Raw genomic sequence first — 17017 nt, 5'->3', positions numbered from 1 at the left:
TATTTTCCACAAAAACTAACAGCTTTGTGGTGGTGAATGTGCCCCATCTGTTCTAGTACAGACCAGGTAGCTAGGAAATAATTTCAACCCAAGCCTGACATGGCGACCATTGCCGAGAGTTCCAGTGCTCCAGAATGACAAGCAACCACTCCTTGGCATACGTGGTGAGGCAACAGCTCTAGTATCAGAAATGTGATTCGTGTTTTGTCACAGGGCTCAGCCAGATGGGTACATAACAGCCCCACCACACAGACTGGGTACACATGCTGGCGACCTAGCGGGGCAGAGGAGGCTAAGGCGGGGAAGGGACTGGGAGAGGAATCCACACCACGGACACTAGGAAGGGAGCTTGTAACAACAACAACTGTACATATAATATTTTTTTTCTTCTGATTTTCGTTAAATTAGTGTAATCGATGTTCTGATTTCATTTCTTTTTCTTTTCATGCCATGATGTTAAAGGAAATGTAACCAATTTTCGATGTGAATATTAATGTTTATGTTAAATTGCAAGCAATATTATAACAAAATGGAAATGTAAAAAATGTTGAAACTGTTGTAAGAGGTTAAAGTTGTATTTATGCGCCTGGTCCATACGTAGGCAATGTATTAGGATATGTGGAATGCAAAACCTTTGGTGAATACCCTGTCTGTAGGGGAGCGGTAAAAGGTGGATGGCAGGCGAGCGCGGGAAAATGCACACGGGCGCGGCACGGCATAACGGGCTCAGCAGTAGTAGTCGGAGTTGGGCATCGGTCTGAGAAACATGCTCTGGATCGAGGAGGCTCTCCTGGAAAACGTGATTTCATTGAGCCTCGGATGTGCCGTTTCCGACGACTATACAGCATGGCTATATTCCATAGGCACTAAATGGAAAAGTACTGTGACACTAAGAAGAAGCAAAGTGTCGATACATCAAGAGCCATAGCTGTGATTGTATGTGTGCTTTGTGCCTCGCCATCTCGCCGCCCGCCAACCGCCGCATCGACACGAACAGGTTGAAACTTTTAGTACTGTATTCGTGTGGACCAGTGTTACTTTTGTTCCTGACTGTTCAATAACAACTTAACTTTTACCAGAACTGTCTTATCATTTAATTATCCTCATCACTAACCTAGACAGGGTCCTTTCCACATGTTGTGCAATCCGAGTGTCCCGAAATGAAGATTTAAAGTTTATGTTAATAATACTTACCTGCAGACCTATCTATGTTAGAATGATGTTTAAAGAACTTTGCTGTTAATGAATATATAGGTCTGGCAAGGTTGGAAGATAATGTTGAAACTGGTTTAGTAATGAAGTTTAATTATTTGAGGTAGATAAAATGGTAATTAAATGAGCAGGAAATAAGACAAAAAGAGTAGTAAATCATATATTGGAAATCTTGAGTGCTTCATGATCTCAATAATTGAAATTTCAGTACAGTGATCATAACAGTTTCAGGGTCCCCCCCCCCCTTTTTTCTTTTCTATTCATCTAAATTCTGAAGTGTACTGAACTGATTTGACCAGCAAAGTTAAAGTCAATATAAAACCAAAATTTATTAGTGTTTTACCTTTTTCAAAATTGACATTGTATGTGTGTTTCGAAAGTGCTATTTCTAGGGTAACCTATGCCCGATTTTAATTAGATCAATGGACAGTATGAAGTTTGTAGTAAACATTATAGTGTATTGTTGTGTATTTATGGCTTGTTCACATTAGTACAGAAAGTGAAATCATTAGTTCAGTAGATTTTCGGGTTCTAAAATTTACCATATTATGCAGTGTCATTACGTGTTGTTTTGTATGAACGTTCATCAACTTGTACTGGGAAGAAACTCAGTTAATGCCTAATTAGGCTGGTGACCGTATTATTAATAATTTGGTAGCATCTGCGGTGTCGTTTCTTGTCCGTCCTAACGTGTAGTTGCACTTCAGACTTGCTTGACGTATCATTGTTGTTACTGAGTGGGTGAAAGTCTGATTTTGCCTCCATTCTGGTACACGCGGTCAACATATATACCAAAATCCTTTCTTATAAGGTGAAGCCCGTCAACTTACCATAGTACAGGCTTTAATAAGTATCGTACGCAGTAGCGTAGGGTTACAAGTGGCTTCCCGGTGACAGGACATCCAGTTGTTGTCAGTCACAAATTAATGTGAATACCGAACAGTGGATGTTCAGTGGCACGAATTGCAATAATATTTAGTTAAGTAAATAGCAGTGAACGTCAAGTACAGTGGAGTGGGGTGTAATTTGCATTTAGTATGGACAGGAGCGTAGACACAGTAGGTGTGCCGAGCGTAATGGAAAATGCGGCTGGCAATGACAGGAGTGTACGCAGCCAGATAACAGATGGTGTTAGCGGTAGACAATTGGCGTACATACAATATCACGAACATGTTAACGAACAGATTGAAATGTCGAGAGTGCCTCGAACACAGCAAGGGATAAACCAAGAAGTAGAGGGTGACTTTGTAGATGATAGTGGGTATGTGAATGAATCCACTGACATATTTGATTCTCCACAGATAAAGAAAGAACCGAAAGAAACTTTTGAAGTAGGATCGGAACACAGATTCCGTAGAACAAAACAGTGTGAAAATTTTAAGCATGAACGATTTATTTGAACAATTAACCAAACAAATTGCGGGACAGAATAATCAGCTTAAAACACACGTTGCAGAGCAGCTCAAAACGCAGAATGATCAGCTTCAGAAACAAGTCAGTAATCAGGTTAGTCAGCTTAAAACACACGTTGACGAGCAGCTTAAAACACAAAGTAATCAGCTCAAAACACAGAACGAGCAGCTTAAAACACACGTTGGGCAGCTTAAAGCACAGGTCGAAGAACAAGGAATTAAAATTAGTAAACAAATAGAACAGGTAGAACAAAAAGTGGGTAATTTAAGCTCTGTAGTAAATACGATGAAATTTGAAATTGACACAATTAACAAGAATATGGATACTATGCAGGGGGAAATTGACAACATTAACAGTAGATTTGATGTTGAAATCCTCAACATCCAAGAGAAAGTAGAGCCTCTGGTTGAAACAAAAGTAGACGAAAAAGTTTTTGGTCTTAAAACTGAGATCGTAAACGAATGTCAACACGGAATCTCACAATTGAAAAAGGCAGTTTCAGACACTGAAAGAGATTTAGGTGAGAAAGTTACCGGATGTGTACAAAAATGTGAACAAAATACTTCGAAAATTCAAGGCAAAATTTTCGATCTTGAGAGTAAAATTAAAGATAGACCTGGTGTTGTCTGTAGTGGCACACCACTTACGAAGCTGTTAGAAGGTGAGGAACGCTTCGATCCCGCCAAGAAACATAACGGATGGCATCCGTTAGATTTCATCAAAAATTGCGAGAGGATATTTCCTGAACACTTGTCTGATCAGGAAAAGATAAACATAGTAATTAGCGCCTTAGCAGGTGATGCTAAGCGCTGGGGAATTAATTTGAATACCGAACGAATGACGTTCGAAGAATTTAAGCAAAAGTTTACGGAAGAATATTGGTCCGAACAAAAACAGGATCATTTGTGGCGCGAGTTTATCATGGCCAAGCTTCATGATAACAGGGGCAGAAATTCTTTGAAAGATTTCTGCGAATATTGGTACCGGAAGTTAACGCATTTAAGAGGGAGAAGATCCGATTCGGAAATCATATCGGAGCTATATAAAAAGCTTCCAGAAGATTCGAAGAGATACGTGGGAAGCAATCATCGCAGCTTCCAAGCATTTCTCGAAAGGGTCAAAGATGAAGACCATTGGCGCGAAAGTCGTGCCAATCATCAAAATTTTAGTAACAGGAATAACCGTAATAATGACGAGAGAAATGACGGCGATGGGTTTCGCGTCAATATGATACAGAGAGGTAGAGGAAGAGGAAGAGGTAGAGGAAGAGGAAGTTATCCAGATCGCGGTAGAGGGTACACCGCGCAAAATAATAACGACACGGGAAACTGATTTCCGCGAACGTTGCGGGCCAAACGGAAGCGGACAGTATATACCGGCCCCGATTTAAGAAATGTTACCGGACCGACAGTAAAGTTATGAGACAGGTTAGAGACAGGCGTTGAACGACGCAACGTGTTGTTGCGAAACAAGCGTCAGGTGCGAGTGCGAATGAGTCATTTTTGCCGCGCAGAGCGATACTTGTTAACAGGCGAGTAGAGCATCAGAGGGCAACGGCCCAGCCTAGCAGAACAGCTGTTCAGAGAGAAGCCGCTAGCGATGAGGCAGCATTAGATACGAACATTGCCGTAAGAGCTGGTGAATACATTACGAGTGGTAATTCCATGGCGAAGGAAATAATAGATGAAACTGTGGATACACAGAGAGGTGCGGTTAGCGGTGTTAGCAATAAAGTAAAAGGCGAGAATGAATTAGCGGAAGTAAGTAATTGGCGTGTGCAGATCGACGATCTGTACAAGGGCCTCAAGCAATGTGAGTGGGAGGATTTTAAGAAGGAGTATGAAGCAAGGAAGTTAATTAGTGAAAAAGGAGACAGTAGGGACGTCGATAGGGTGACGTGGCCCGAGTTTAAAGAGGAGAGAGTAAATAGCGCCGCGCAAAGTACGCGTGCTGCCGATAGGTCGAAGGTTAAAGATAGAAAGGAATTGGAGAATGAAATCCTCAGCATAGATGAGGAAGTAACTTCCGTTAATGATCTGCCAACAGTACAAGCTGCTACCAAAAGGCACCGTGGGGAAGAGGCAGGTGATTACATGAAAATAATTGAAGTCCACGAGGATTACATTAAATATGAAGTAACAGTGGATGTGAGTAAAGCTGATAATGAGGCCGTTTTGCCAAAAGAGGATATTAAATTAAAATCAAAGCCTGACGAAAATGCAGAGGGAGAACTTAATGCCTGTCTCAGAAAAGCTATTATGTTAGAACCTGAAAGCGATCCAGAATGGTCGGATTCTGACGATAGTTCAGATGACGAATATTTCGGTACTAGTGAAAATAATGGGGATACATCTAATTGCGATATTGTACCTAATGATGACGTAGTTTCAAAACAAAATCCAGATGTTGAGACTGAACAAAGAAAAAAGGAACCACCGGACGACTCAGTGTTTATTTTGCAAAGAGTTCAAGTAAGCAAAGACTTTGAACTCCAGAAACCTAGAAAGCCACCAGATGGAAATGATTCACAGGTCAGGAATGTATCTTGGGACGATGTCACGGTCGACCCAGGTGCGTTGCAGCAAAAACAGGAAGGGGCATGAATTAGAGTCTGGGGTAGATTTATATCGGATTTTGAGAATGTCATGAACACCTTACATCATGAATCTACTGGATTCCCACAGGAAGAAATTTTGTTAGGCAGCAGAAGTAAAAGTTTAATTGAGGAAAAACTAGAGTTTCCACCTTGTACAAGTTTGGGGTTGAGTCAAAAGAAAGAATTAGTCAGAAAAAGGGCAAAGCAAAAAGCTGAATCTAGATCTAAAAGACATGATAAAAAATCTGAAAGTTTCAAAATTTAAAATTGGGGATTATGTACTTTTAAAAACCCACGAAAAGTCTAGTGAACTGAAGCATGAAATTTCCAAATTTAAATACATTTATAATGGACCGTATATAATACAGAACATTCCACACGATAATGCTTACTACCTGATCTACCCAAAATCCAAGAGACCTTTAGGTGTAAGAAATGTTGTGGACCTGAAACGGTATGTCCCTAGGAGTGAGTGACCTAAGTACTCTCAGAGAGCAATTTGCATTAAATATGCTGTATCTTATGCTGAAACTAATTTATTCCAAATGTAATTAATCTTTGTAAATGTATGTATACCAATGACAGTGTGCTAATGTACTTATGTGAGTTTCAGATTACCGAATGTACTGTAAATGTAAAGATGTATGGAGAAATTTACTGAAAAGAAAGGGTAAATGCTGCAAGCCAAATAAAAGATGGGACTGTAAAAAAATTAAAGTGGGCAGTGTATGAGCCATAATATAAAGGACTGCCAAACACCAATGAGGGCAGATAAATGGTCAATGGAGAATTGTGAGTGTGGTACAGGTGATGTGGTAAAATGATGCGAAATGGATTGCCCAAAATCTGAATAATAGGCAGCAAATATATGTAGTGATTTTTCTAAATATTATTGTTTTTTCTTTTTTTTTTGTAAGTAAGGAAATGGACTGCCATTCAATGCAAGCAGCAATAAATTGTCTTATTGTGTATATAGGTATATAGATATTTGCATTTGCTTTTGTAGTTAAATGTTTGTGTTCCAGATTTTGAAATTATTTCTTTGAGAAATTTAGTAAAAATGAGTAATTTGCTATTTAAATAATGTTGTGATAGGAGAGTGGACTGTGCCAAAGGCACTTAAGTAAATGATAAGTAAATGTTCTTGATATGTTAAAAAGTGTAGACCTATATAATGTGAGTGAAAGGAAGCTTGTGGTATAAATTTTTTTGGATGGGAAATTCACACAAAGATTCAGAACCACTGTATAAATATAAAAATTAGTGTTCCCATCAAATTTGCACTTAGTGAAATTTACTGGAAACAGGGGCATGTGTAACAACAACAACTGTACATATAATAATTTTTTTCTTCTGATTTTCGTTAAATTAGTGTAATCGATGTTCTGATTTCATTTCTTTTTCTTTTCATGCCATGATGTTAAAGGAACTGTAACCAATTTTCGATGTGAATATTAATGTTTATGTTAAATTGCAAGCAATATTATAACAAAATGGAAATGTAAAAAATGTTGAAACTGTTGTAAGAGGTTAAAGTTGTATTTATGCGCCTGGTCCATACGTAGGCAATGTATTAGGATATGTGGAATGCAAAACCTTTGGTGAATACCCTGTCTGTAGGGGAGCGGTAAAAGGTGGATGGCAGGCGAGCGCGGGAAAATGCACACGGGCGCGGCACGGCATAACGGGCTCAGCAGTAGTAGTTGGAGTTGGGCATCGGTCTGAGAAACACGCTCTGGATCGAGGAGGCTCTCCTGGAAAACGTGATTTCATTGAGCCTCGGATGTGCCGTTTCCGACGACTATACAGCATGGCTATATTCCATAGGCACTAAATGGAAAAGTACTGTGACACTAAGAAGAAGCAAAGTGCCGATACATCAAGAGCCATAGCTGTGATTGTATGTGTGCTTTGCGCCTCGCCATCTCGCCGCCCGCCAACCGCCGCATCGACACGAACAGGTTGAAACTTTTAGTATTGTATTCATGTGGACCAGTGTTACTTTTGTTCCTGACTGTTCAATAACAACTTAACTTTTACCAGAACTGTCCTATCATTTAATTATCCTCATGACTAACCTAGACAGGGTCCTTTCCACATGTTGTGCAATCCGAGTGTCCCGAAATGAAGATTTAAAGTTTATGTTAATAATACTTACCTGCAGACCTATCTATGTTAGAATGATGTTTAAAGAACTTTGCTGTTAATGAATATATAGGTCTGGCAAGGTTGGAAGATAATGTTGAAACTGGTTTAGTAATGAAGTTTAATTATTTGAGGCAGATAAAATGGTAATTAAATGAGCAGGAAATAAGACAGAAAGAGTTGTTGTTGTTGTTTTTGTGGTCTTCAGTCCTGAGACTGGTTTGATGCAGCTCTCCATGCTACTCTATCCTGTGCAAGCTTCTTCATCTCCCAGTACCAAAAAGAGTAGTAAATCATATATTGGAAATCTTGAGTGCTTCATGATCTCAATAATTAAAATTTCAGTACAGTGATCATAACAGTTTCAGGGTCCCCCCCCCTTTTTTTCTTTTCTATTCATCTAAATTCTGAAGTGTACTGAACTGATTTGACCAGCAAAGTTAAAGTCAATATAAAACCAAAATTTATTAGTGTTTTACCTTTTTCAAAATTGACATTGTATGTGTGTTTCGAAAGTGCTATTTCTAGGGTAACCTATGCCCGATTTTAATTAGATCAATGGACAGTACGAAGTTTGTAGTAAACATTATAGTGTATTGTTGTGTATTTATGGCTTGTTCACATTAGTACAGAAAGTGAAATCATTAGTTCAGTAGATTTTCGGGTTCTAAAATTTACCATATTATGCAGTGTCATTACATGTTGCTTTGTATGAACGTTCATCAACTTGTACTGGGAAGAAACTCAGTTATGCCTAATTAGGCTGGCGACCGTATTATTAATAATTTGGTAGCATCTGCGGTGTCGTTTCTTGTCTGTCCTAACGTGTAGTTGCACTTCAGACTTCCTTGACGTATCATTGTTGTTACTGAGTGGGTGAAAGTCTGATTTTGCCTCCATTCTGGTACATGCGGTCAACATATATACCAAAATCCTTTCTTATAAGGTGAAGCCCGTCAACTTACCATAGTACAGGCTTTAATAAGTATCGTACGCAATAGCGTAGGGTTACAAGCTCTTCCCCAAACGACTCACAATAAAAACAGAAAATTTAGAAGTGGAGGTCAAATCCCAAATGGGACCAAAAGTACCAAAAAGCAAGGATGAAAGAGAAAAGGCAAGGGGATCAAAACTGCAAGACAGGAAATCAGATGAATAGCCAGGTAAACATAAGTAAGAACACCGAGAGAGAGAGGGGAAGGAGGGGGCAGCGGAGGAGGAGGGGGCAACAGGGAAGGGGTGAGGATGGGAAGGGAGGGGCACTGTGAAGGAAATACAGCCCAGGAAGGAAGAACAGGCTGCAATAGCTTGGGGGCCCGTGGACACCTTGTGCGAACTCACGAAAGAACCTTAAGCTCCTTGTGGGATTCAGTATTTTGTGTACGGATCAGGGATACTTTCTGAAATGTACCCTCCTTCCATTTTTCAATGAGACATGAGATGTCACCTGTGTTCTAACATTGCTTGCTATAGGTCCATCAAGAGTAAGGCATGACAAACTTTAGTCAGCTGGATGTGACTATTGCCCAACAACACACCTGATGGCCTAGATGGTTTTCATTAGCATTAAAGGCTCAACTGCAGTGCTACAAGTTATGGAAGTCAATTAAAACAATACAACAACCACCTTAAATTTCCGAGCGACATCAAATGGTGCAAACAACCACAGTAAAAAGAGTTGAAGAGTTCCAATAACACATCCGAAGATTTGTGACTAAGGTGGATGTGGGAAACACACTACTGAAGGGGGGAGAATCTATTAAAATACAATTTACAGGAAAACTAAGGTTTTCATGTTTGTCTGTCAAAGGTTTATAGAAAGAAAATAATCACGCACAAAACAATGGAAGGACAGAAGGCAGAATAGCCTTAAACACAGTTAAAAAGAATGGAAGAAGAAAGAACAAGAGTTTTACAACAGTATCGTGACAATGCTAACAAACCAGTAAGGCTTAGGATTTGATCTGTTAAAAACATGGTTTCTGAAAACATCAAAATCATCTCACATGAATCTTTATACCATTTCACTGACAACAGGACTTTAACTCAAACTAAAATTTTGGACTTCTGTAGTTAGTATTTAACTGATAAGGTGCCACGTACCAAATCAAAGTTGTAGCCAATAGCTACATATCTTCTCCAGCCCAAGTTTCAGTAAAGCTTCAGAACACACTATGCGCACTTTCTAATTATTACTTTGCTGGGAGGAAAAAAATTTCATTCAAATATCTGACGATTCAAGGGAACAAGAAGTGACCACTATAAATATTGTGACATTCTGTTTAGCATCTGAACTTATGGGAAAGAAGGACCAAATCTTAGAAGTATTAGGAGCAGTTTCTCAGTAAAAACCACGTCCTGATCATGTACCGATAATTAAAATCTCTGAGAAGCAGTGTGGCATGTAAGAGACGTTTATTTTAACTGCAGGAGTCAAAGAATGTAACCCAAAATTTCGGAACATTTTTATGACAGCTATAAAAAATGAAAATGACATTAGGAGGAAGTTTCGGACATGCCTTGCAGAAGTTTTGTCTGGGGGGCGCTTGTAACCCAATACATGTCAATACAGTAGAAAACATATCAGAAGTAATGAGAAAAAGAATACTGGAATTTTTTGGATATTTATACAAATGAAAGAGAGTAGATTAACCAAAAAGGCCTTCAAATGTTTGTGGCATAAGACGTCAAGATGGATCCACGAATCAATAAACTGGACAAGTGCAAGTGGGAGTCATGTTCTGAGGGTTCTGTAAAAATTCAATTACATATAAAGATAATAATACTAATTTCATGTGGCTCAATGGCCTGGAGCAAGTCTTTCTACTGGACACCACTTTGACAACTTTCGTGTGTCCTACCTACCCCTGTTATCCAACCAGATATAGGGGACCTACTGTTTAACGTGGAATCCAAATCCCGTGTCATTTCTGGTGACATCTCATCTCACACTGTTGGCAGCTGAAGGCTAGGTAAAAACAAAGACTGAAAAGTACATAGTTCAACCAAGACTTGGTCCTGCACCCTCTCTGCTTCCTGGCACACACTTGACTGCTACACCATCAGGCCTGACGTGTATAAATTTTTCACCTATAGGTTTGTTTCAATGATAGTTTGCGAAAACCAGCACATGTGACATATGGTTGTGTCTTTTGATTGTACTGACTTACAAGCTTTACTCTAGCAGGGAACTGTAGACCACAGTATGTGACAAATTTCAGTTTCACACCTCTGCCTGTTCCTGACAAAAAAAGGTCTTAACGGTTGAACAGACAGACAATTTGATCCTTTAAGGGTTCCATTTTTACCAACTGAGGTACGGAGACCTAAAAAGAATTTAGGGGAAAAAATTATATCAGCTGACGAAATAACTTGTAAAGGTTTAGGGAAAAATCATTCAATATGGAAGAATTCCAAGCTAGAAGAGTGAAAACTGGTATGAAGTGATCAGAAGGAAGAAGAAAAACACAATGAACAGATAAAGGGTTACTTGAAGGAAGGAGGGGGGGGGGGGGGAGGAGTGTCTGTGATTCTATCAAAGTTTCTATTACGCATATTGAAAAGTACACAGTGCAAATCCCTGGCACGGAAGTGCAGCCATTGCCATGGCTTAAAGTACACATGATAAACAGATCTGATTGACATTTAAGAATAATCAACCTGTTACAACAGATGATTTTACAAGATGATTTGACTTCATAACGTTAAGGATATGTTCCGCAGAAAATTTCACAAATTGTTTCAGTAATTATAGCATAATGTTTTAATTTGTGTGGACATAGTTAGTTAGTTAGTTGGTTGCGTGTTCCATTGATCAATCCCATGGTACGGTAGCCGTTATGATGTGGAATGTGTCAAGCGCGGAAGAAATGCACATATGAAAATAAAAACAAAGATGCTGTAACTTACCAAACGGGAAAGCGCTGGTAGATAGACACAATAAAAAACACACAAACACACACACAAATTTCAAGCTTTCGCAACCCAAGGTTGCCTCATCAGGAAAGAGGGAAGGAGATGGAAAGATGAAAGGATGTGGGTTTTAAGGGAGATGGTAAGAAGTCATTCCCATCCCAGGAGTGGAAAGACTTACTTTAGGGGGGAAAAAGGACTTACCCCTAAGGTAAGTTTTTCTCCCTAAGGTAAGTCTTTCCACTCCCAGGATTGGAATGACTCCTTACCCTCTCCCTTAAAACCCACATCCTTTCATCTTTCCCTCTCCTTCCCTCCTTCCTGATGAAGCAACCTTGGGTTGCGAAAGCTTGAAATTTGTGTGTGTGTTTGTGTGTTTTTTATTGTGTCTATCTACCAGCGCTTTCCCGTTTGGTAAGTTACAGCAACTTTGTTTTTTATATATATTTTTTCCACGTGGAATTTTTCCCTAAAGATTAATATTTCTATTACTTACCCCATTCCCTTAAATGGCACAAAATGCATATACTATATTTATAGATTTATTTATTCCTATTCAAGAATTCATCTATGGCATAGAAGGAGTTGTCAAGGAGATATAATTTCAATTTATTTTTGAAGCTATTACTGCTGTCTGTCAGACACCTTATTTCATCTGGTAATTTGTCAAAACTTTTAATAGCAGCAAATTTTACCCCTTTCTGTGCCAAAGATAGGTTGAGCAAAGGATAGTGTAAGTCTTTCTTTTTTCCGGTATTATAATCATGAATATCACTGTTGTTTTTAAACTGGTCCATGTTGTTAAGAACAAATTTCATTAGTGAATAGATGTATTGTCAGGCTGTTGTAAGAATCCCCAATCTTTTAAAAAGATGCCTGCAAGATGTGCGACTATGAACCCCCACACATTATTCTAACTGCTTTCTTTTGAGCAGTGAATACCTTTTGCCTAAGTGTTGAGTTACCCCAGAATATTATTCCGTATGACATCAGAGAGTGAACGTCTGCAAAGTATGTTAGCTTACTAATTTCTATATCCTCAAAATTGGCAATTATTCTGATCACAAAAGTTGCTGAACCTAGTCACTTTAGGAGATCCAAAATATGAATTTTCCAATTAAGATTCTCATCTATATGTACACCCAAGAACTTAGTATGCTCTACCCTGTCTACTGACTTCTGTCGTGTTTTATTTATTGAAGGAACTGTACTTTTTCCAGCAGAAAATTGGATGTACTGTGTTTTTTCAAAGTTTAGAGCAAGCCCATAGGCAAAAAATCAATTAATGACTTTTCCAAAAACCTTATTTGTATCATTTTCAATTGGACTTTCTTTTACTGGATTAATAATTGTGCTTGTATCATCAGCAAACAGTGTCAGTTCAGCATCTTGTTTCACATAAGAAGGGAGGTCATTCACATATATCAAGAACAGAAGGGGACCCATGATCGAACCTTGTGGAACACCTAATGTAATTTCACCCCAGTTAGATGAAGTGGCAAACTTATTTAAATCACTTGACCCATATAAGAAAACTTTTTGCTTCCCGTTCTGTAGGTATGACTTTAAGCCACTCATATGCTATTCCACTTATGTCATAGAATCGTAATTTCTCTAACATAAATTCATGGCTCACACAATCAAATGCTTTGGACAAGTCACAGAAAATTCCTATTGGTGACATTTTACTATTTAAAGACTCTATTATGTGGGCAGTGAAACTGTATATTGCTGTCTCAGTGGAGCAGCATTTTTGAAATCCGAACTGTGATTTACTAAGTATCCCATTACTGTTGAGATAGCTAACCACTCTCGAGTACATTACTTTCTCGAAGATTTGAGAATGCTGTAAGCAAGGATTCTGGTCGATAATTATTGACATCTGTGGTGTCCCCCTTTTTGTAGAGAGGCCTGACAATGGCATATTTTAACCTGCCAGGGAAAATACCTTGAGCTAGTGATGCATTCCATATGTGACTCAGAACATCAGCTGTAACTGCTCCACATTGTTTCAATATCTTATTAGATATTTATTTTTCAGAGATTTAATAATTTCACTTATTTCACAAGAGGTTGTTATATGAAACTTAATCTGTTTCAAAACAGACTCATCCATGTACTGCCTAGCTTTTTCTTTTGAACTGTTCCAATCAATTTTTTCTCCTACACTTAAGAAATGGTTGTTAAATACATTAGGTACTTGTGTACTGTTGGTTAGGATGGTGTAACACTACCTATCCCAGTGGTTACTTTTCCTGTCTCCCTTCTAACAACATTCCATATTGATTTGATTTTATTGCCAGAGTTTTTAATTTCTTCTCTAACTTACATATTTCTTGAGTTCCTTACAACTTTTCTCAGTACGTTACAATAATTTTTATAGTGTAAAACTACTTCTGGATCTTTACTAGTTCTTGCTGTCTCATACAGTTTTCTTTCTCTTTCTGAAGACACTTTAATACCTGTAGTAATCTAAGGTTTCTTTGAGAAGTGTGTGGTGTTACACTTAGTAATTTTCTATGGGAAACAATGTTCAAAGAGGGAGATAAATTTATCAAGAAATATGCTGCACTTATCTTTCTCTGAAGTGTTGTATAGATACCGGGTTGAGTGACCTCACACTTTTACTTAATGGTTTCTGAACTGTACACCCTGTTAGGTTTTGTAAGTTAATCAGTTGTGCATCGTGGTCTGACCACAGGGAAAGCCCGTGTTTGTTTCACATCCTCTTTCTGTGCAAATACATTATATATTAGTGTGCTACTGTCCTGAGCTATACGTGTAGGGAAATTGATCACTGATTCTAAGTTATATGTTGTTAATAATACTTCTAGTTCACTTTTCCTATCAGAATTACTTAGAAAGTTTACATTGAAATCACCACAGATTAATAACTTCTTTTTGTCTGACAGACAGCATAATAGGGAGTCAAACTTTTTTTTATGAACAGCTCCCAGTCTCCTAATGGGGACCTGTACACTGTTGCTAATATCAATACTACATTATATAGCTGAAGTTCACATGCACAAACCTCAAAGTGCTGATCAACACAAAATTTGCTTACTTCTACAGTTTTGCATTTATACCATTGTTTTATGAAAATGGCAACTCCTCCATCATCCATCCTAGATCTACAAGTGTAAGATGCTAAATTATACCCACTTATACTGACACTATCTATGCCCACAGTTACACGGTGTTCAGACAGACGGAGTATATCAATCTAATTGTTATTTTTGAGGTCATCCAAACACACTAATAGCTCATCTACTTTATTTTGTATTCCCCTGATATTTTGATGAAGTATGTTGATACCCCTTTGATACCCCCCTTAGCTTTACCCCTATTAACTGTACGTGAAGTTTCTTTTATACTATTTATCTTGATTTTCATCTGTCTGGACTTTGGCTTCAACCTTTTAACCTGCCTGCCTGGACCCATTAACCACAGGGATCACCCCTTGTGTGACTGTGGACCCCCTTACAGTTTCTGCTAATAAAGAAGCTAACTATAGAAAGTATATGGCAGGCTTTGTTTTATTAAAAAGTAATCATGATCAGTCTCTATGTTCTTATTCTGTTAAATGTAAATTACAAGATATCTTAAGAAATTGTTTAAAAACGGGCACAGAACTTTTTTCGTAAATGGCCTCAAACATAAACAAGGACCAAAACTTTTTTGTAGTTTTCTTATTAAATTAAATTTGGCATGACTGACAATGAAATATGTCTATCCAATAATTTACAGCAGATACTTAAGCCGAGTGCAGATTCGACAGATAAAAATCCAAGCCAGGCGCACATCTATCACCAGTGCCATGGCATACTTTATGGGATGATGTGGATCAAATACTTGCAGATGTAGCCAGGTAAGGACTTGTGAATGCAGACAGCTCTTCTCTTACCTGTATGGACCGCTACAAACTATTTTTGGAAACTTTTGTCCTGTATGTACCAAAAAGATGACAAATGAGCTATGATTAACACCATAACCAATGTAACATTACTGTAAAATGTGTGCCTAACAAAACAGAAGTAAACCACTTATTGAAACATTTGTCTGGCCTCATAAATGTTGAAGGTATTTCAGAGGTTTGGTGACGACTGCACAAAATGTGTAAATAACAGTTACACTTTTCACATAATGAAGGGAACATCTGGCTGCTGAATGGAAGAAATCTATCTCTCACATTAACAGTTGCAGTAATACACCTGATTGAAGTTTCCTGCAGAAGAAAAATACACTGTTCTCGGTGTGTGATGTTCAATGTGACTAACATTTTATGCATTGCTGGTTTGGACAATCTGTCATGAAATTTTACTTAGATGTCTTGAAAATGATTGCAGTTAAAACTGATCTTAAAAAAGTATATCTGTTGTTCCAGGTAATCCAAAGTGTGCAATAAGAATTATATTACAGGAACCAAATGTAAAGCGACTTAATGTAAATCCTAAAAGTAACAAGACTGTAATCACATTCTTCTCTTTGCAAGGACTTACCTGCCTATAAAGACGTCTGTTTTCTTCAGTGTTCTCAACACCAATTTCTGAAAATCTCTTGCCTATGGTAGAAGTGGACTCATCAGCAGCTAAGATACCTTTCCCAGGTGCCACTATGGCCTGTGCAATCTGACGCAGTTCCTGCTGCAGTTCAGGTGGTGGGTAGTTGAAGTAGGTTGTCATGTTGAATGGGGATCACACACTGAAACAAAAATTTCAGTCCTAGTTTACTCTCCCATTAAAGGACACACAATCTCAGCTTATATGATCACACTGAAGTTTAGTACACTAAGTTATAATCAAATAACGACAAAGGAAGTAAAGGCTTCTGCCTTTACAGTGCACATCTGGATGTATAGTAATGGTGCTGCATATCACATACAGCATCAACGTGTTATATTCCAGACCACAATAACTTAATGTAGGATAGTATGCTTTACTGGGGAATGTGTCACACTTGCCCCTCCCCCTCCCCAAATGCATCTGAACATATTTTAGTTTCTTGGATAGATTTAACATGATTAATGATTTTATAGTTATAGTGATAATCGAATTGACATCATCCTCATCCTGCAGTTCATGTTTAAAATCCATCAGCATGACATTAGTGAATAATGATGTCACTTTATTCATTTTAATTGTGTGACAAACAATGGGTAACTGCAATACAGATAACGACATAGCTCACTCTAAAATTTTGTACATAAAATGCTCAGAATTTCACTGTAAGTGCTTCTCAATGCTATTCTGTGAACTACTACAATGCTTTCCAGAAAGTACCAAACAATGTGACCCGAGCCAACTATGAGACGTAATTAAATCGTGGTAACACCGAGTGGGGTGGCACAACAAAACTGTTCCTTCCATTAAGTTATCTCCAATTCCTTCCTCTACTGTTGCCCAGTGAGATAGTGCTCCATTTCTGATCTGTTTATGAAATGCTACTGTCTTCATCTCCTCACAAGGTTATATTGTAGATACATTATTAGGAATCTTTCATTTTACCAGTCAACACAGCTTATGGTCTATCTGACATGGACAGCTGAGAGAAAATTTTTTTCTCCAATTTACCTACAATACACAGTATGCAAATAAAAAGCACATCACCATCCTTTCATTTTCAGTATAGGCTTCTGAATGACAGTTAAAAATTTGTAATTACCTCTATTCATTAGTAGCTATCAAATTACGATTATTGTAATCCAGCATTCCCCTTCAGTTCAATGACATTAACAATCTG

The 17017-nt window shown here is 38.2% G+C and overlaps 1 protein-coding gene across 5 annotated transcripts in view; it reads right to left on the bottom strand.

Moving 5' to 3' along the window:
- The window catches only part of LOC126202948 (fructose-bisphosphate aldolase), a 139347-nt gene that overhangs the window by 29083 nt on the left and 93247 nt on the right, over nucleotides 1–17017 (bottom strand). For all 5 annotated transcript variants that reach the window (XM_049937050.1, XM_049937055.1, XM_049937051.1 and 2 more), the window contains exon 2: nucleotides 15778–15979. In XM_049937050.1, coding sequence (XP_049793007.1) covers nucleotides 15778–15960 — 183 coding nt within the window. In that variant the 5' untranslated portion in view covers nucleotides 15961–15979. The remainder of the gene's footprint in view (nucleotides 1–15777; nucleotides 15980–17017) is intronic.

This window comes from Schistocerca nitens, chromosome 9 (assembly GCF_023898315.1).
Source record: "Schistocerca nitens isolate TAMUIC-IGC-003100 chromosome 9, iqSchNite1.1, whole genome shotgun sequence".
NCBI lineage: Eukaryota > Metazoa > Arthropoda > Insecta > Orthoptera > Acrididae > Schistocerca > Schistocerca nitens.
Note: the sequence above shows the minus strand (reverse complement) of the source record. Positions and strands in the feature narration are given on the sequence as shown.